At 33.1% G+C, this 21,705-nt stretch overlaps 2 protein-coding genes across 2 annotated transcripts; both read right to left on the minus strand.

Annotated features, from left to right (window-relative positions):
- Positions 1-1,896: 1,896 nt before the first annotated feature.
- LOC129297924 (GDSL esterase/lipase WDL1-like) lies at positions 1,897-6,119 on the minus strand. Its single transcript, XM_054936267.1, has 6 exons — positions 5,993-6,119; positions 4,447-4,524; positions 3,610-3,750; positions 2,904-2,980; positions 2,589-2,735; positions 1,897-2,268 (listed from the first exon to the last, which is right to left on the minus strand). Exons 1-6 carry the CDS (start codon positions 6,101-6,103, stop codon positions 2,055-2,057), a joined length of 768 nt encoding a protein of 255 aa, XP_054792242.1. The 5' UTR covers positions 6,104-6,119; the 3' UTR covers positions 1,897-2,054.
- A 4,582-nt stretch (positions 6,120-10,701) lies between these two features.
- On the minus strand, positions 10,702-19,296 carry LOC129297922 (protein NETWORKED 1D-like). Its single transcript, XM_054936265.1, is given in 5 exon segments — positions 10,702-12,235; positions 12,878-13,241; positions 14,234-15,185; positions 15,188-18,103; positions 19,050-19,296. Coding segments are annotated over 5 exon segments (5,529 nt in total). The 5' UTR covers positions 19,153-19,296; the 3' UTR covers positions 10,702-11,041.
- Positions 19,297-21,705: the final 2,409 nt, after the last annotated feature.

The raw sequence follows: 21,705 nt of genomic DNA on the forward strand, positions 1-21,705 counted from the left end.
TCCATTCAACAACCTAAGAAGTCAAAACTTCAATTTGCCATCCAAAATCCTAATTATCTAATTAATCCACTAAATTATTAATTTATCATTTAATTAGTAATTGGTTTCTTTGATTAAATTTCAAGATATTACAATGATTTGGTACTTTATCAAGAAATCTTCCCACCATATTAATGCAAAATAAAAAAAAAATTGATGAGTAGCGATTTTTATTACCTTTTTACCAGGCATATCGTTAGATTAAAAGATTTTCTCCATTTTAATTTCCCAATTGAGATAGACATATGGATTTTGATTACCCTTGAATGGTGGATATTTAACTTTTTGGTTGGAAAAGTCAAAATTAGATTGAGATTTCTTCCTTCTAGAATGAACTTCTTCACTGTAACCACTATATTCATCTCCTTGGAAAGCTTTCAGTTCTCTAAGTTCTCTTTTAAGTTGAGTAAGTTTCTCATAGAGCCTTAGCATAATCAACTTTAGGTTTCTAGGAAGAGTTTTCCCCTGAATGGAAATACTCACTCATGATGAAGTTGAAAGGTTAGTATAGCAAAGTAAAAAAATTTAGATATCATACACTTGCTCATGTATTTTACTCAACATAATGTCACTCATATTTATCACTCTTTTAATGTGTAGTTAAACACTATTCACCTAAATTTAATTTGGCAAAGTTCTAGATGAAAAACGACGATATGAAATAATAGTTATGGTGAAACTAATGTTAAGTTACAAAAAATGTGCAAAAGATGAGATATGATAAAGTAGGTGAGATAAAATAAGATTAGATGAGATATCATAAGATAAGATATAATAAAATTCACCAAATTAAAAAATATATTAACTCTATCGTCTACCATGTTGAATCTCCACTCTCTCTTTATTTTTTTTATATCAAATTTTCTTTTTATTCTCTATTTCTTTTTCTTTTTTTTTTAAATTTTTTGCACCTTTTTCTGCACGATTTCTTTTTTTCTTTTTTTAATAACGATGCATGCTTTTTTTCCTTTGAAGCATGTTGCTTTTTGTTTTAATATGAACATGTAAGGGAAAGAGATATTCAAAAATCAGTAACACATTGAATATGAAAAAAATGGATAAATGATATATGGAAGAAATGATGAACGAATGAGAATGATGAATATGATAAATAATGAAGAACACAATAAAAATAAATAATATATGGAAGAAAGAATGAACGAATGAAAAAGATGAATATGATAAATAATGAAGAACACAACTTGAAAAAGTAACCAAGGTTGTGAATACCAAATGATACCAGGTAATTAAATGATAGCTCACAATAATTTGAAAACCCATAATATGTTATCTCACGGAGAACAACACTAATCAAAATAGCCTCACAATTGAAAAAAAAATAATACAATTCATAAATTCAATCAAGTCTTTCTAAATACAAATGGTTGAACTAGACTTCTAAAAACTTAAATATAATCCAAGTGAATCTATGATTCCAAATTGATAGATCATATCCTTAATAGATATATTTTATCCTTATTTGAATTTAAAACATAATAAACTAATTTTTTTTAAATTTAAGGAAAAACTAATTAGACTCATAGGCCTTAATATCTTGGGTTAGGCCCAATATGCTAAGAGTCTTTCTTGGGTCTTTTAGAACTTCATTTGTCTTTAAGTTTCATTGATCATTTAGAACATCCCTAATTAATGATTTCAGGGCTTCCTTCATCCTCTTAATTCTAGATATAGTCATTGGTTCTCCAATACTCTGCAACGAATCAAATGTATTAAATGTTAGATTTTAACCCGTCCCTTGATTCCCATCATTAAGTGGCATGTGTTTAATGTACCGTTTGAATGCTTTACAAATTGGAGAACTCACACCTCTGTAATCTACTCTGTTTCAACAGAAAGTCAGAATAAATATGTATGATTTATTCATATTTTTCCTTGAAAGGCTTGACAATGGTCTCTAAACAGACAAACAAACAATTACGCTGAGCATCTTAAAGATGTATTCAATAGTGAGAAAAGCTAGACTTGGTTAAGCTGTCCAATAAATGATTCATAAATTATTCCCATTCCACAAATGCAGGTAAGGTCAAAGAAGAGACATTAATAGTGGTTTTGCCATCAGCACTGACAGGATCATAAGGGGAAGGTTGTGAAAACTCCATAGGCATTGATTTCCAGTGCAAGCTTGGCTCCCACTCTGCTTCTTTCAGAACCTTCATTATTTCTTTTGCCACTATCTTGCTTCCCACACTTGACAGATGAATTCCATCCCTGATAAATCATTCAAAAGTTCTAAGGATTCTGTGTGCAATAAGTACATTGTAAGGTTCTTCAACTTCGACTCAATATAATTCAGTTTTTGTAGTTTATTGGGTTAAAAAGTTACAAGGATCAAGTTGTTTCAAGTCAAGAATCTATAAGAATTGAGTTATTGTAATTCAAAAAACTGTATTCTCTCTCCCTCTCTATTGGTTAACTATAAAGTTGCACTACTAAGAAGTTATGAATGTGTGGTTGATTTGAATTCCATGGAGGTTTGTAGAGTTTGCTTTGATTAAATATAAAATAGCCCTGTGAACTAATTTACTTACGTGAAGCAGACATCTAACCAGTCATCTCTTTGCTGGAGAGCATTCCAGAGATCAATGGCTTTTATATTCATCTCTTGGCAGAGCTTCAAGCATGCTTCTGAATATATTCTACACGATTCGTTGGTTCGCGTTAAACCCAACACGCCACTGCATTGATTCACCCAAATCATTTTCCTCATCATAATCTAGAATTTGAATTGAATTCAAGTTTCAAAAAGACACGAGATGGAAATGTTGACACATCTAGTCTTTTGCCTCTTTTTATTTGATTTTGAACTCAATGATGGCAAAAGAAGAAGAAACAAGGCGTGAGACCTGAGTGATTTCTGAATCTGAGCCTCGTTGATAGGAGGAGAAGTGAGGAATATAAGGCGAGTCTTTTCTGAAAGGCTCTGCTCATCATCAACATTTCTTATCAGTGTCACCCATCAAAGCTACACACACATGTTTATGGTGAATTATTTAACATAAATGAAGGGGACATGTACAGTTGTATTCGGTACACCTGGTATTTGAAATCCTTTCAACCTAACTAATCTAAATCGAGCTGGGTTGAAAGGCAACAAGTTCTCTCAACAAGTATTTGATGTAGCTGCATATTTTAGAACTTAAATTTAGAATCTTTAGGCAAAGTACTATAGATCCTAATCAAATGAGCTACATGCTTGTTGGTACAAAGTGAACTTTACGTTTGGGGTGAATTATAGTCAAGTTTTAAAATATTGAATTAATGACAATTTGAGAGTTATATTTGAACTTTAAATAGTTTATCCACAAATGAAATTCAAAGATTTGTAATTGTTTGAATCAATATTTCTAAGTTATTTTTTCAAAAAATTTGTGACCTAGTTGTGATTAATTAATATTTTTAGAATGTAACTATCATTTTATATTTATACAACAGTTAATTTTTTAGATGAGCAGTGTTACTTACTGTTTATGATTAATATGTGTGTCAACAACTGCGTCTAGTTTGGTGTGGCAGTGATTGAGGAAATAGGAATGAAATGGTGAAGAAAACCTGAAGATGGAGAGCAATGGTCCTCATGTTGTGAATGTATTCGTCAAGAGGCACGTGAGGACCCAGACCCGATGGGTGCGGCAGCATTGAATCATTCCCCCCGAAATACACAATTATCATTGCTGGTTGCACTCCTCCTTCCTGAATTTGGTACACACAGTACACACACACACACACACAAACGCAAAAGAAGTTACAAGACTCAATTCTGATAATTTTCAAGTCATCTATTGTTAAAAGTCTTGAATACTCTATCCATTTAATATTATAAAATACTTTTAATTTAATTATACACTCTATTGAATTATTTAATTGTTTTAAAATAACATATTTTTTATGTTTATCTTTATTTAATAAGGTGTATCAATGAAAAAACCTTATTAATTCCATTCCTTAATTAATAATATTTTTTAAAAATTTTATTAATTGCATTTTGAAAAAAAAAAAATATTTTATATTTTTAACACGATATTTTAAAAAATATTTTATAATATTAAACAAAAGGAGTATGTCATTCTAATAACAACGCAAATTTATCAATTGAACTTCGAGTGTTTACTATTAAAACATAGCATAAATTTACAAGGAAAACTATACTTGAATTTCGTCCTGGAGAATAATCTTTCCTTTAATGTGAGAATGATGTAATAATCAAATGGATTTTATTGACAAGGAAGGGGTTTGATAATCAAATAGATGATTCAATAGTAGATATGAATTATGATTTTATTTTACAAAATATAACATTTTAGATTTGTGAATATATCATTTATGCAAAAAGACTCATTAAAATAAATCACGTGGATACAAAAAATGGGGATTATTAATTTAATTTACCTTTGGGAAGACTTGAGACAGAACCTCCAAAGCACGCCTTGAATTCCATCCTGAATATCCACGCAATACTATGTCTGCCTACATATGTCACCCCAATATTTCAATTTTTATTTACCTGAGTTTGTATTATTTCATTTCAAACAATAAAATATTATGTGTTATTGCAATTATATCTGAATCTAATCAATTGCTAAAATAATACTCAAATGAATCCAATGAAACTCAAAAGAAAAAGAATCCAATGAAATTAACGAGTGGATTCTCCACTGTATTTATTATTTTTCCTTCTCTTCACTTGATTTAACAAATTCATGTAAACATATGAAATAGTATTTCTATATTTTTTTTTAAAAAAAAGTCTCTTTCATGTATATGTATGCGTGTATAATGAAAGTAAATTATTCTCCCATCTGTTTTAAAACATTTAAATAATACAACTGTACTTTTGTTATAAAAAAAAAATCTCATTTTCTTATGTAGTTTTTGGAGCTTAGGCCAATATTAATAACTTGTGAAAGATATAGCTTACTATGATTTATTTTTTTGGTTGACAAACCGAGTCAACTTGCTATGATTTTACATTGTGCATTGATCTTAAATTATTTATAAATTTAAATATAGTTGTAGGTTATAGTACAAGAAATCACGTTAAAAAACACCAAAAGATTGAATTAAACTTAAATAACGATTTAAAGATTTGAAAATTTAATATAAGAACAGAGAGTTTTTCAGTGAATTAGTCTAAAAGTTTATTAATCTATTACTTGCAGTCATCAAAGCAAAGAATTTGCATCCCTTCCAACTATTTGTTATTTTCATGCTCTTATTTGAAACCCTCAAAAGACAAATTTGCAAATAACATTTGTTAATTTGTGAAGCAAAACCATTTCCATAAGTTTTTTCTTTACAAATTCACGAATCTCATTTTGAGAATTACAAATTATAGGACAAGAATAGCAAATTTTTATACCAATTCACTAAAAGATCTTTGGTCATTCTTTCAGATTTTCAAATCTTTTAATCTTTAATTCAATTTTCTGTCCATTAATAACATTCCCTATATTTTATATATACTGGAAAACGTTGAAGAACTAAAAATGCTTCATCTCTGACTATGACCATGTATCTTGTCTAAAAATAGTTTTACACTTCGGATTCGGAGGAAGCGGTCAATAATTCAAATAAAAAACAAGGAAATAAAGAAAATTTGAGTTTGTAGTGATCAAAATATACTCTTTTCTTCTTCCCATTTTTTTTTCTTGGATTTTAGCCAACATTTTCAGAATAAAGAAAAAATCCAAGAAGAACTGATGAAGGACTTTGTTTGGAAGGAAGGAATGAATGAGAGATCCAAATAAACGTAAAGTTAGAAATAAAACAAACCCAAGTGGTTGATATTGCTGGATTACATTTCATTTCAGTGCCAAACGAAGGATTTGGAATCTGCTTGCTCCATTTTTACGACAGAAAACATATATATAAATCCAAACTAATCACAGAAAAAATAAATGGTCAGCAAAGAAGAAGAAGAAGAAGAAGAAGGTACCCGACGAGAATAGAGGTGGGCGAGAATGGAACCCCAACCTTGATTGTTAAAAGAGAGCTCAACAATGGAGGAACCAAACAGCACAAACTCAGGCCTCACTGGTCCAACCATCTCTTTCTCTTTCTATCTGCAAATTAATGAATCCGGGAATCACAACAAAGCTTTATTATATATATAGACTTTGATATCACTTATTGAGTTTTTTTTTTAATTTTTAATTCTGTTTGGTCCCCTCACCATCATCGAATTGTCGCTATTATATATATATATATATATATATAGTATTTATTTAATTTCATAATTTAATGATCCATTGGATGCCTTGCCACCTCAACCTCCCTTGGCTCCTTATTGTGTCTTTTCTCTTGTCTATTATTTATTGTTTCATTTGTGAGTTCAATGTAAGTTAATATTGAATCAGATCAAGTCTCAAGACATGAAAAATTTTTATAAAGGGATAATAATTTCTTTGTCTTGTAAGTTTGTTTTAATTATTGATTTTGTCATTTAAGTTTAATTTTTATCAATTTAATTTTTAAGTTTCCTTAGTTATTTACTTGGTCCTTATTATTCAAAGAAAAGATAACACTATTAAAGTCTATTGGCATGGACAATGGAATATTGATGGTAACCATGGATTAATAAAAAAGAAGTATATAATTGTTTAGTTAAGAATAACATAGACTTAAAAACTTAAAAACAAAAAAAAAATGAAATACAACATAAGAGACTATATTGATAAAAACTACTCCTTTCATTTTTATATAAAAGATGTTTTTAATTGAATTACGTAAATCAATAAAAGTTAATTATCTAATTAAAAGTATAGTAATATTTTAATTTTGCCTTTACTTATTGTAAATAAAAAATAAATCTCTTTTTTCAAAGTAAATTAATGAGAATAGTATCTTTTTCTCTTTTCAATTTAATAAGGGCATAATGGTTCATTTATTAAAAAATGCTAACAATCTCTTACATTTAGGAACAAAATAAGATTTCAAAAAATATTTTATATATAGAGACAGAGGGAGTAAGATAATTTGAGGGCTAATTTATTCTTTTTTAGTTACATGTACAGGCCAAGTCATCAATACACTTTATAAGTTATATTAATTTAAAAGTCAATTCTTATTTTAAAACATAAAAAACTAATATGATAATTTAAAAGAAAAACATAAGAAACCAAATCTATAAATAAGACAAACTTCAAAAACTACAAAGTTTGTTATCCTAAAATTTTATAGAGGGATAATGAAATTTCAGGTCCCTCAAGTTTGATTTAATTATTAATTTGGTACTTGAAATTTAATTTTTAATCAATAAAGTTTTCAAAATTTCATAACCATATACAACTATTTTTTATGATTTGTATAAAAAAAATAATACCATAAAGGATAAAAGTGCATGGTCATGAAACCTTAGGTTTTGATTGATAAAAATCAAATTTCAAGAGTGAAATTGATAAGTGAAGTTAATTTTAGAGACTAAAAATCTCATTATCTTATTTACAAATATATTTATAAGTTACCTATTAACAATCTTTACATTTATATTTGAATTTGTATTTAGGGTTTAGGGATGAATCTTTTATTCTCTTTTCTTTCTAGAAGATGTAAAAAGTGACTAAGTGATGACCTTATGGAATTTGAAGGAGTCCTTTCATTCATTGATTATATTCACATTAGGTGAAATTACAAATAAAGGACCATATCATGAATTATAGATAATTACCGACCTCAATTTAAGCAACGGAAACAACTTATATGTGTCACAATTTTTTAAAAAAATATAATTTATTAGTAAAAAAAATAGTTGTGTTACTTTCAAATTCAGAAATTCAATTTTAAGAAGCTAAATTCATAAAGTACGTGTTTGATAGAGCTAAGGGAAGAAGAGGATGGGAGCGAAGAGTTACCCTCCTTCTCTTCCTTTCAATTTTTGAACCCCACAAGAAATTTTCTTCTATTAAATACTAACCAAACATATTTTGAGTGTTTTAAAAAACTACATTACAAAGATAATTAAATTTCACTTTAATTAACTAAGTTTCAAGCAATTTAATTAGGAGAAATTCTTAGTTGTTAGAAAAATCTAATGATTCATAATTATGAACTCAATTTTTTAAAAAGAGTATAACTTTTGATATCTAATTTATTTTAATTATTGAGTTGGTCTTGAACTTTGATTCGAAGTAAATTAGTCTCTTTATCTTTCTAATTAAACAAGTGAGTCCACATAATTTTTTAATTTTAAAATATTCAATCTTCATAATTTTTTAATTGAATAAAATCTAAAAACTAAATTGTTTTGAATCAAAGTAATCAAGAATTGGGACTTGAGAGAAATTTTGGAAATTAAAACTTAGATTTTTCCTTTTTTTTTACCAGCAGATTTTCCTTTTTTTTTTAAGATTTGTTTCAAAAAATTGATATAAGAACTCCAAATTTACATAATTTTGATATAATAAGATACTATATAAGAATTCCCTCAATATTAACAAATCATATTCAACTATTGTTAAATCTAATTCATGGATTCTAATCCTCAATCTTACTCTAAAAACTTAAGAAGAATCAAGTTTCTTTTCACTTAATTTAACAATTAGTAATAGCTTTTCAATCCATTCTTTCCCTTGGATTTGATATGTCTTTAGTTTCAAACATTTTTTATCATTTTTTTCTATTATCTTGAGAAAAAACTAACATTTTTTAAGATGTATAAAATAATTAAAAGTGTCTTACAATAAAAATCGAGAAGTATATTACTATGTAAGTTGTGAATAACACAACTATATAAGACAAGGTATTGCCAATAGATAAAAAAGGAAGGATAAAGGAAAATAATAAGAAGAACCAAATTATTCATATTCTTGCTCAAGATAACGTTGATTTAAAGAGAACCCATTAAGTAAAACAACCAAAAAAGAATAAATCTAAGAAGAAAAGGCAAGAATCAATCTAATTGAGGCCAGAGACTAGAAAGAATATTTATTCCCTTTGATTATATTTATTGATAATAATAAGTAAATATCGTTAAATATAACTTAAATTGACCAAAAATATCAAAACTCTAATTTCTATTTTTGTTTTTTTTTAATAAGTAGAATAGGTAATACAAGCCACTGGTTGCCCATGGGCCAGCCCATAGTGAGCTGAATTTTTGCAAGGCCAGCCTGCTAGAAAAATGGACTAGTGAAGCCCAGGCCAACTGGCATGAAAATATAGACAAAAAATATTGATAATAGGTATAAAAGAATAAACCTGTAATTTTCCTGCAAAATAATAATAATAATAAAGCAGTGATATTTCAATTAATATGTCAATTAAAATGAAAAGGATAGACGAGAAAGTTTTGAGACATTGCACAAGGAAATACAACGAATTTCCGAATTTTAAAAGGTTGACTAATTTGCACACTTGGTAATATTCTACAATTGAAATAAAATAAAGACAACAATTCAGAGATTAAATTATCAGCATTACTTAAATGAAAAAGATATGAACAAAATCAATTAAGGATCGTGAATCTATCTGGGGTTTTGCTAAGATCGAGCTAATAAGAAATTAAAATTTGAATTTCATGCGGAGGTTATACCACCCTCTCTTCAAAACACCCACAAAAGTCCAAGCCTTAATCTTAACAAAAAGCTTGATGTTTTTAACCTTTGTCTCCATTTGATCTTTCAATACATTGAATTGAATCCAATCCAACGTAAGAAGATCGAAGCTTGATTTAATTAAAGATGAAGTGATCTTTAAACGTAAAAATGAAGATCTCAGCAGAAAAATCAGAGATTCCAATCACCTTGCTCCTTCCGTTGCTGTTCCTTTTGGTTTTTCCTTTATTGTCTTTTTTGGGTCTAATTTTTATAGTGCCTTTGTCATGAGGTCGCTGAAAAGCCCCCCAACAGAATTTGGTTATTCTTAATGCTGGTTGATTAGTTCAATTAGTCGTCTGTTACGCTGCAATTATGGTAAGTGGAAACTGAATACTGTCATGTAATTTAGTCAAATATTTACTATTTTTAGTGCATCCATTTTTTGCTCTTTTATGAGGTTTATTTGATTATTTGATGGATGATGAATCATACAAACTTCACTAAATTTTATCAAAATTATATATAATATAATTTTTTTTTAGTTATACACTCTTTTTTAATAGAAAAAAAGTTGAAAAGGAATTTAATAATATATATTCGTTCTATTTTACATTTATTAATTACATCCCTAATTAAGAATGTTTCTGAAAGAAAAAAAAAATCCCTTATTGATTACACGTTGAGAGATCCAACATGCCTTATGCTATTTTTTAACACAATACTTTAAAAAATATGAACAGCTCAAACTCACTCACACAAATTAAGGTATAAGCTGGCTTGCGTGTTATACTCATAATGTATAGCTGTGAGCCTGTGAATTGAATGCAAAGATACTATCTCAGACTTACATGTCTTATATTTTAGACTCTACAGGATTTCTAGATTGACTATTATACTATCTGAGACGCACGAATCAAAAAAAAAAAAAAAAAGCATAATTGAAAAGGACAGAAGGTTGACTATGGTTGATTAGGTGAGAGCATCCATTATACACTGATGGATGTAACAAAGCGTAATACTCCTCTTTGTTAATCCTCTTCTCTCTTTCTAAACCATAGCCTTTGTTCATTAAGAGGGGAAAAAGGCTCTCCATATAATAGACAAAGAGGACTATTTAAACAACATAATCATATAGGCAAATAATTATTCTTCACAACCACGGGTGTTCTATGCCTTATGCTTATCATGAATAACTTCAACAAATTCCAGCATGGAAGGAGAGGTTATTATTCAGTTAAAGAAATGGCAAAAATTTAAAGAGGCAGCACGATATGCACAAATAGAAGCTGGAAGCAAAATGAAGGGCAGTTTCTACCATGGCACCGAAAAAACCTTTTGGGTCTCATGGATAAACTCTTGAAAAGAAAATTTACAAACAAGAAAGCTAATGCCTCGTATATTCTAAGAAGCAAGGATTTTGCTAATAATCAGCCGATAGATTGCTTACTTGACTAATCTCCTTTGGTGGGTGGGTGCACACACGAACAAAAATGTGCCCTTTTCTTTTTCTGGTTGCTTCTCGTCCCTCCAAATCCATAGAGATAGTCTCGCAAAAGGACTCTTGGACTTCGATCCGCCATCATTCTTGCTTTTCCTTTGATATCTCTCTCTTCATCAAGTTTCAGCAGAAGAAATTGTAGTCTCTGCACCTCCAATTGCAAAAGTCCAATTTTCTCTGATCCTCTCCGTGCCTGTTCGGAAACTCTCGTCCTGCTGGTGCTTCCACTCTCGTCTGACTCTGGTTCAGGATTTTCAACAAAGGACAGTTTACCCTCTTCTACATTCTTCATTAGCTTGCGGTTAGCATCAAACAACTTAGTGATGGACTCCTCAGCAACTTCAAGCTGCCCTTTCACACTATCATACTCATTTCCTTTTCCCTTTGTGCTCTTCTCAGTGGTCTCAATCTTCTTGATCAAATCTTGCACAGTAATTTTAAGGTTTGCTAACTTCTGTGCATCAGAATCAAGTCTTTCTATAATCTTCCCTTTGTTGTCTTCTTCACGTGGCTGTGTCAATCTTCTTGAGATCTCTAGTTTGTCCACACTCAACTCCTTCTCAACCAATGATTCTACAGAGCGATGCTTATTTTTGGGTTCTTTGGTTACTCCTATCTGATGGTAGTTGGCTGGTCCGGTGGTTGGCTCTTGTTGCACCTTACCATCTCCGAGGCCAATACTACTATCCCTGTTAGAAGTTTCCCATAGCTCGAGCATCTGATCATCAACCTCAGGAGTTCCTCTCCTACTTATCCCATAGGATGAGCTTTCAGACATTTGATCAAGCATGATGTCTTTTGTCAAAACTTCATTCTCTGCCACAGGAATGTCTGGAATTGATTTCCCTATCTTCTGCTTATCAATAGTCCCATCCTGATGCTCTTTTGCTTTATTTATTCGAGTGCCACGGTTGCTAGAATGAGTGTTTTCTCGATTCCATCTAATTCCAGTTTGTAACTCCTGAATCTCCCTCAATTCATCCTTTGGTTTGAAAATTTCATTCAAATGTTTAACAGCCATTTCGATTGCATTGATCTTTTTCTGCATTTCTTGAATGTCTGGAAGTGCATCTGGCGCCATGGTAATGTGGTTTTCACTTGTTTGTGGATCTCCTTCAGTGTATTGGTGGTTCGTCAAATTATTAACCTGCATAATGGTGAATACAAGCCACATTATGATATCCAGAAGAGCATGCAATAGAATACTGTGGTATAATTGAAGAAAGGGGAATAAAGCAATCATACTATATAACAAGGAAATCCACCAATGCCCAAACTTTTTACAATGACATCTGAGACAGCAGCAGCCTACATTATTACATGGCCTCAAGCATTCAAACAGGCAGTCTATTGTTTAACTCAAAAATTAAAGCCGCCAATAAGAACAAAGAAAATGTAGGCATGCGCAGGTTAGATTTCAGCCTTCAGGATGAACAAATTGTGAAGGGAAAAAAAAGCATAAGATATGTGCGGTTGACATTTTCATTCTGCCACACAGGCTTGCAATATTTGACAGCAGTCCAAGTCACGGTAAACAACTAGAGATATTAGAATAGACAGATTAGGATTGGGGTGACCACGGGCGTTTAGCCCAACAGTTCCATACCATGTCTCAAGCACACAGGAGTGCAACATGTCAAGGAATCCAAAACACAACATTTAAACCTCCAAAAATATTTTCCTTCCCTCGTTCAGGAAGACACGCACAGACATTCACAGAAATTAAAATAGCGGAACAATGAATTCTGAGGCAATATGATGGGAAAAGAAACAGAAAATATGTTAGTACCTTTGATTTTTCACAGCTGTGTAGTTCTGCATGCACAAGAGTCCGCATCTCTAAAGATGCGATGCAATCCTTCAAAGCACTGACAGCTGGGACATAAGCAGCCAACTGGTCATGTAATCTTCCATTTTGATCTTCCAACTTGCTAACTCTTTCTTTCATCCGTTCACCTTCAATACTTTTATTGTTATGTTCACGTTCAAGACTCTCACAAGTACTGGCTAGCTCACGAAACTTTCCTTCAATTAATGTTTCATTGGCAGTAGATATCTGCACTTCCTCATAGAGTGTGGTAGCTTGAGTTTCCCAGAGCTCAATCTCATTTGTTCCCTCATTTAGTTGATAATTTAACTTATCTTCTCTCAGTCTAGTTTCTTCAACTTCTTCACAAAGATGCCCCACTTCAGATTCCAACTTCTGATTCAACTCACGCAGACATCTGAGCTCTTCATTCTGACTCTCACAAGTATTGGCTAGCTCGTGAAACTTTCCTTCAACTAAAGTTTCCTTGGCAGTGGATACCTGCACTTCCTCATAGAGTGTCGCAGCTTGAGTTTCCCAGAGCTCAATCTCATTTGTTCCCTCCTTGAGTTGATAATTTAACTTCTCTTCTCTCAGTCTAGTTTCTTCAACTTCTTCACAAAGATGCCCCATTTCAGACCGCAACTTCTGATTCACCTCACGCAGACATCTGAGCTCTTCATTCTGACTCTCACAAGTATTGGCTAGCTCGTGAAACTTCCTTCAACTAAAGTTTCCTTGGCAGTGGATACCTGCACTTCCTCATAGAGTGTGGCAGCTTGAGTTTCCCAGAGCTCAATCTCATTTGTTCCCTCCTTTAGTTGATAATTTAACTTCTCTTCTCTCAGTCTAGTTTCTTCAACTTCTACACAAAGATGCCCCATTTCAGACTCCAATTTCTGATTCACTTCACGCAGACATCTGAGCTCTTCGTTCTGACTCTCACAAGCATTGGCTAGTTCACGAAACTTTCCTTCAACTAAAGTTTCCTTGGCAGTAGATACCAGCACTTCCTCATAGAGTGTGGCAGCTTGAGTTTCCCAGAGCTCAATCTCATTTGTTCCCTCCTTGAGTTGACAATTTAACTTCTCTTCTCTCAGTCCAGTTTCTTCAACTTCTTCACGAAGATGCCTCATTTCAAACTCCAACTTCTGATTCACTTCACGCAGACATCTGAGCTCTTCATTCTGACTCTCACAAGTATAGGCTAGCTCATGAAACTTTCCTTCAGCTGAAGTTTCCTTGGCAGTAAATATCTGCACTTCCTCATAGAGTGTGGCAGCTTGAGTTTCCCAGAGCTCAATCTCATTTGCTCCCTCCTTGAGTTGATAATTTAACTTCACTTCTCTTAGTCTAGTTTCTTCAAGTTCTTCACAAAGGAGTCCCATTTTAGACTCCAACTTCTGATTCACTCCACGCAGACATCTGAGCTCTTCATTCTGATGATCCTTGTCTGAGGATAAGTTCAAAATTTGACGAGTTTGATTATCAAGTATCACCTTGGCTTCATCGTACTTAAATTTTAAATCTTCCAACATTTCTTGCAACTCTGTTTTCTCAGTGTGCAAAGCTCTAAACATTTCTGATGCAACCAAAAGCTCGCTTTCCTTTTGTGACAGCAATTCCTTTCCTTTCTGAATCTGACAACCCAACTGATCATTGACAGATTGAACTGATTTTAGTTCAATGCTTGATCTGTCAAATGACTCCTTAAGATATGAATTTTCCACTTGTACATCTTCTAATTTTTCTGTCATAGCTTTCAACCTATTCTTGAGGTCGTCATTTACTGAACAAAGTTCACCAAGATCTTCATTTAGCTCTCTGAGTGCCAGGACCTTTTCAAAGACAATGTTCTGGTAGATCAGAGAAATATTAGATTGAGCCATTGTATCATGAATCATGGCACAGATTTCTTCTTCCAAGTTGCCTTTCTCTTCATCCAGATCTAAGAATCTTCTCATCAAGGAATTTTTCTCTTCCAATGTATTGCAACTTTCATCCTGTAAGTTTTTGTGAGCCCGCTCCAAGTCCGACAGCTGCTGAAGTAGAACCCCTGTTTTAGTAGCCATTTCTTCAATTCTCTGTTCTCCCTTGCTTATAGTCAGTTTCAATTCTTGATTCTTCTCTTGTATGCTTCGGACCTCTGCTTGTAAGGCCAATAACTGCTCAGACTGGATCCTCAACTCCTTATCAAGGGAATCTCTTTCTGTCACAAGTTTTTCCGCCTTTAGCTTCAACTGCCCAAGGAATGTGACAAGAACTGAATTCTCAATGGCCAGGTGGTGGTTTCGTTGAAAATTGTATCTAGACATTTCTGTCTCTCCTGAATTTTACCATGTATATGGTCCAGAAGAATGTGGTCTTGTTCAGCCATATCATCAAAAGAATGGTCCCTGTTAAGGTCTAGAGCCTTCGACACCTGAAGCAGCCCACTCCTATGTATTTTGATTCTGTCAAACAAAGAATTCATCTGAACCTGCTTTTGAACCTTTTCATTCTCCAAATTTGATACCAATTTCTCAGAAATTTTGTATTTCTCCAATAGTCTCTGATACTCAACTAAAAGGGAGAAGCTCTTTTCCTCCAGATCCAGGATGCATTTTTGCAAGAGGAAAATTTCAATTTCAGCATGTGCAGCTCTATCCAGTTCTTCTTCGTATTCCTTTTTCCTACAATTTGCATCTTCTTGTGCAATATGAAGTTGTAATTCCTTCTCAGCCAAGTGTCTCTCATTCAATTGCACAATTCTGCAGTGTTCTTCCCTCTCTGCATAAAATGAAACCAGAAGCTCCTCCACCTTTTGAAGTGCAGATTCCTTCTCACCTTTCAGTTCCAAATGCCTTAGTTCCAGCTCACTATGTTGATTCTCGATACTTTTCAGCATTCGATGAGCAACGTTCAACTGTTGCGCTAAGGTTTCTTTCTCAGAGATCAGATTGGACTTCTCAAAGCCAAGTAATTGGTGTGAGTCTTCTAAGCTTTTCCACTTCACCTTTAATCCTTCAAGTTCAGCATTGGCATCAAATAATGAATTTTCCAGAAGGTTGTTCTTATCGGAAACATTCTCTAGCTTCTCAGTCATAGTTTGCAACTGAGAAAACAAGCTAGCCTTCTCAACAGTGAGAGTGGATTTCTCCTCGAGTAGAGATTGGCACGTTTCTTCTAAGAACTGTACCTTTCCTCTGACACTTTCTAATTCAACATTTAGGTCTGAGAGCGAATTCTCCAAAACAGTATTTTTCTCCAAAAGTTTCTCCATTATCTGCAATTTTTCCAGAAGAACTGCTTTTTCACCTCTGTCAGCCTCACACGTCTCTTTCAACTTTGAATTCTCATCCTGTAATTTCTTCACAGTAAACCCAAAGCATCGTGGATCTAAGCCAGTTGAACTAACCTCCTCGATCATGGCATCATGCCTTTCATTCACATCACTAAGCTCCTCTTTAAGACAGTAAATTTCTTGCTGGAGAGCATTTCTCTCATCTACTCGCAGTTCAACATCTTGTTCGAGTTTCTCTATTGTCTTCCTCAGATTTAATATTTCATCCTGCAAATTTTTAGTAGACAAAGATGAAGAAATTTTGAACTCATTTAGAATTTTGTTTTCCTGCTTGACCTTTTGTACTTCATCTTCTAAAGCCTGCTTGTGAAATTCTACATTCTCCAGAACTTCAGCGTTATGGTGAAGTTCAGCAGCAATAGATCTCAGTTCTTCTTGAGATTGAGAGTGCAAATTCTGAAGAGTTTGGAAAGCCGTTTCAGCCTCTACAAACCGTAACCTCTCCTCTTGTATGCAATTCCAAAGCCTACAAAATTCCTCTTGCTTCTGACTAAGTTCTTCATTTTGACAGCCCAACTTCTGCACCAAAGACTGCAGTTCAGACTGCATATTTTCATTTGATGTTTCCAAGAGTAGACACTTCTGCTCGGAACTCAGCAACTTTTCAGCACTGTCATCTATCTTGGAATTTAGCTTACGCACCTCCTCTTCAGAACAAGAAAGTTTATGCTCCAAACTGGAAATTATTTCCGAGCATTGCCGATAACGAAGAGCTGCATCTTCCTTCTCCTCAGTTAGTTTAGCAATTTCAAACTTCAAGGCCTCAATTTCATTTCCAGCTTTATTAGCTTGCTCATTAATCTTTCTAGCATTCTCCTCAGCTAGTACTAATCTGTCCTCTAACTTCGATACTGTCTCCAAGCACTGTTTGTACTGATCAAGGGCTGCTTCCTTTTCAGCTTCTACTGCAGTAAGGTCTTTTTTAAGGGATTCAACCTCCGTTTCAGCTCTAATAACTCTTTCATTAAGTTCTCCGATGTTATTTTCAGTAGAGGAAATATTTTTCTCCAGGTTGGATACTTTATCCAAGCACTGCTGGTACCAAAGAAGGCTAGTTTCCCTTTCAGCCTGCAATCTACTAAGAATTTCTTTCAAAGTTTGAACTTCTGCTTCAGCCTTGCCTGCTCGTTCATTGAGTTCCCGGGAATTGTCTTTTGCATGAGATACTTCTGACTCTAGATTAGACAATCTCTCCAAACTCTGCTGATATTGAAGCAAGCCAGCTTCCTTTTCATCTTCCAAGTTAGCAAGAGCTCTTTTTAATGCCAAAATTTCTGCCTCGGCCCTCGTCACCTGTTCAGACTCAGACAAAACTTGAGCTCTGATGTCATGGTTCCCATCATTTTTTTTATTATTATCATTATCCACATCATGAAAATTGAGCTCTTTTCTAGCGCGTCCTTCTCCAGGCATGAAGAGATCATTGAGCTGTTTCAAGCCCCTTCTGTTTTTAGCAGAATCAGGTTCTTCAGTAAAAGCTCCATTTCTTTTAATAGCATAGAAATTAGATGAAGGGTTTCCACAAGCATCCTTTTGCACTTCATCAGGGTCCATAAAAGCACGAGAAGAGTGAGACATCTCAGGAGTTCGTGGCTCAGCCTCCATAAAAGGAACACTTGGTAAATCATCTGCCGGTAACATAGGGACTTGGTTGGGAAATGCTTCAGCCATAGTCCGTTGAGCTTGGCGGATGACCCCAGTTGCATGATCATATCTTTCAGCCAAAGCACGGTATGCCCTATAAAACTCTTCAACCAATTTCATAAGCTCCGGGCGCTTTTTATAATACATTTCTGCCCTCCTGGCAAAGGAATCTGCATCTTCTTCAATAAGCTTAATCATCTGCTTCACCTTGGAATCCATATCTGTTCAAGAGAGGAAGGCATTGCTAAGCATGTTTAGGCAATCAAGCTTTTTATTAGAGAAAATATGGAATCTATATAAAATAATGTTTACATTTACATTAAGTTTACAATATGCTCAATCTGTAAACTAATCAATATCTAATACAGTTAAGAGTACGACTCCAATCAGGTTTTGAAAAAAGCATATGCCAGTCTAATGCTATCTAAAACATTTCTCCACAAGTGCTTAAGTGCCAACAGCACAATTCCCAGAAGGAAATATTGTCGCATATACCCTGAGGAATAAGGCAAATACCCGCTATAAATGAAATAAAAAATGTGATACAAGAAGTACTAGGGCTAGATATGGTTTCGCACCACAGAGACCACCATTGTGCACATGTCATAACAGAGAAGGCTGACATTTTATAAAATTAAAAACAAAACCATCTTGTTATGCTTCCTTCAAAATTTACTGTTGTAGGACAAGAAGATTTTTCAATAGAGTAGGATAAAAAATTAAAATTCAGTAACATATAACATATTTGGTGATGACATTTTCATTCATAGTCTCATAAAGTGCATCATCTTGGGTCAGTGCACCAGGAAGTGAAATCTGTATTGTTTGAGTCAACATATACTATTATAACAGACGTCACTATTCACTAAAAGGACTGTGCTCAAACAAGATTCGTGCACATTTATCTAGTTAGCAGCTTTAAACTCCAAATGCATTTAAGTCATAATTTGTGCGGATTCATTGCCATCTCAGTAAGAGTTCATAATGGCTAAGTAAATGAAAGCTAGACAGAAAGAAAATCACTCAATCAGAGTTACTTGCTAGAAGTTTCATGTCAAAGGCATTTCTTCCTCCCATCAATAAGTGAAAACATACATGGTTCACATCAATCTCTAAAGCTAGCTACAGCAACTTCAATAGCAAAACCAGAAAAAATTGGAGCAGTACCGGTCAGATTTTCTTGAAGCCATTTTGAGTTCTTTGGACTTATGTGGCTGTCCCACCACCACGAATACTTTCTTTTAAAATCTGCTTGGGGCTTGGCTGCCATAGCTCTAGCTAATAACACCAACGCTTTCTCTTCTGATGTTATAGGGACTTAATCCGCAAAATTTGGATGATACAAGCTAGAAGTGGCAAGTGTGCGTTAGACCACCGAAATCCACACCAACGATGGGAAACCGAGTCTCTGTTGCTGCTTGTACATAGTCATGGAATAGACAAAATAAAAGCAATGCAAAATCTCAGTGTCAGATCAATTGAAATGTACCAAAAAAATTAAAGGCTTTTTTTCCTGAAATTGAAATATCAAATACAAATAATGAAAAGCACCACTGATCACTTTATCAGCAAAATCCAAGTTCCAGGATGTTATCTAGAACTTATCTCTGATCTCTGATAGCTTTCACAGGAGTTAAAGAATAAAATATCTGCTATCGCCAGGTCAATACAAACTACCCGATCAAAGACAAAATCACTAATTAAAACAAGTTCGGGAAGTTTGTAGGAGGCAGTCCCGATCTCTGTTACAGAAAAGGGATCAACGACCCAAAAAAGAATCAGAACTCGGACAATTATGAGAACAAAATCAATATTCACTAGATGTCAACAAATCAACCGCTTTCCTCAAGTTTTAATAAGAACTACTGTAACCTTGAGACAGTGACCATATGATTCGACCACTGATCAATTATCAAACTCATTTCAAGTAACGCTCCATATAATAATTACTAAAGATCAGAACAAAATTCAGTGACAAGAGAGGAGAAGATACAGAAAAGGTTCCAAGAAGAGCAAGAGATCAACCGTTAATGCACTCCGGCACAAAAGAAAACCAAAGCAGAAAGATTCTCGCAACAAATTGTGAAGCACATAATTCAGCTATCAAATAACTCACCAAAAAAAAATAATACTAATAATAATCGGTTCCGATCACCACCAGAGGCGATAAACAACCTCAGCTGCTTCTTTATTTCTTTTCCTCCTTCCTTTTCTCACCTTTCCATTTCCTCATGTTGGTTCTGGTTTTGGTCAGATCTCTGGGTTCACTATGCTTTGTCTCTCTCTCTCTCCCCTATTCTTCTTCTCTGCCTTTATGCTGTAAGGAGGTTGGCACAGTCCTTTGAAAAAAAGGATAAAAAAAAAAAAAAAAGTGGGCGGGCAAAAATGAAACCATCAAGAGCTACACGTGGTATGGATAAAGTTAAATCAAAAGAAAAGAAAATTCAATTACCATGTTTTTACAGCTAACGCTAGCTTTACTTCAGCAATTTCGATTCTGATAATTATGTAGAATCTGTAGTGCTCCTTTGGGACGCTAGAGCCAATGGACCTGAGGAAATGATTTTTAACGTTAGAAAGCAGAACAGAAACGGCTAGACTTGCAAAAGTGATGGGGACGACGATGATCACGCACTTCGATCATGTTCTTTCTAGTGTTCTGAAATTTTGTCAAGAGGAGCAAAATCATCACCAAACCAAACATTTCGCGGTGCAAAATCAGTAACAATTTCATTTTTCAGATCCCGAAATAATCTTTGTTTTGCTCTGTAATAATAGAGTCCAATTGTTTTCTAAATAAATTAAAAAAAAAAGTTTGGCCAACTGTACTAAAGTCTGATAAAATCAACCAGATAATACGTCGCCGACTTTTCGTTGAGTTTTTTTTTTTTTTTAATTTAGTCGATTGGCATGAAAGAAAAATTAGCCCAACGTTACGACGGTTCCTAAGAAGGAATTTATTTATTTTAATGGCTGGATTTTACTCCTCTTGCCATGATTAATTAATTAATAATTTTGCATCAACGTAATTTTTTGTGAATAGAATAGATTTGAAATCATCGTTTTCAAAAGATTTCCTTTTTTTTTTGAATGGAATGGTTCTTGGTGAGAAGTATTTATTCGGCTTTCTATATCTGAAACGAAAGAGAAAACCTGTCCGGATTATCTATGTATACGTTTTCCAATTACCATATTTTATTATTTGCAACGGCAACAAATAAAACAACAGTCGCACGGTTGGTTTGGTATTTCTGAGTCTGATGTGGAAAACGAAGGATGAAAGTTGAAACTTGAAACATGGAAAGAAAGAAAGAAGAACTAGCCAGAAAGGACAGAAATTCAGAGGATATGATTTTTCTTTATCCTTAAGCATAAAAATATAATTGTTTGTTTTCTTATTGCAAGCATAATAAATACTCCCTTTTTATTGTAAAATATTTTAAATTTTTTTACATATTTAAAAAAAATTAATTTTTATATAATATAATATGTAATTTTATTTTTATTTTTAATTTTAAATAACGGTATGATTATATTAAATACTTTTACATTAATAAAAATAAATTTAAAAAAGTTTTTTAATTATTTTAAGACATCTTATATTTTAAATTAAAACTTATTTTTAGAAGTAATCAGAAAAAAAATCATGTTTTTCAGATTTTCTTTGTTTCCTCGAACTTAATTTATTTTAATGAAGATGTTAATTAGGTCAGGAATTATGCCCACGTGTTGGGCCTTCTACTCATCGAAACAATTAATCATGCACTTAAATTTTAACAATATTTCAGATGGAGAAGCAGTTGCACGCTTCTCTTTAAAATTT

This window comes from Prosopis cineraria, unplaced genomic scaffold, assembly GCF_029017545.1.
Source record: "Prosopis cineraria cultivar Desert tree isolate PC_DT_omini unplaced genomic scaffold, ASM2901754v1 PC655, whole genome shotgun sequence".
NCBI classification, from domain to species: domain Eukaryota; kingdom Viridiplantae; phylum Streptophyta; class Magnoliopsida; order Fabales; family Fabaceae; genus Prosopis; species Prosopis cineraria.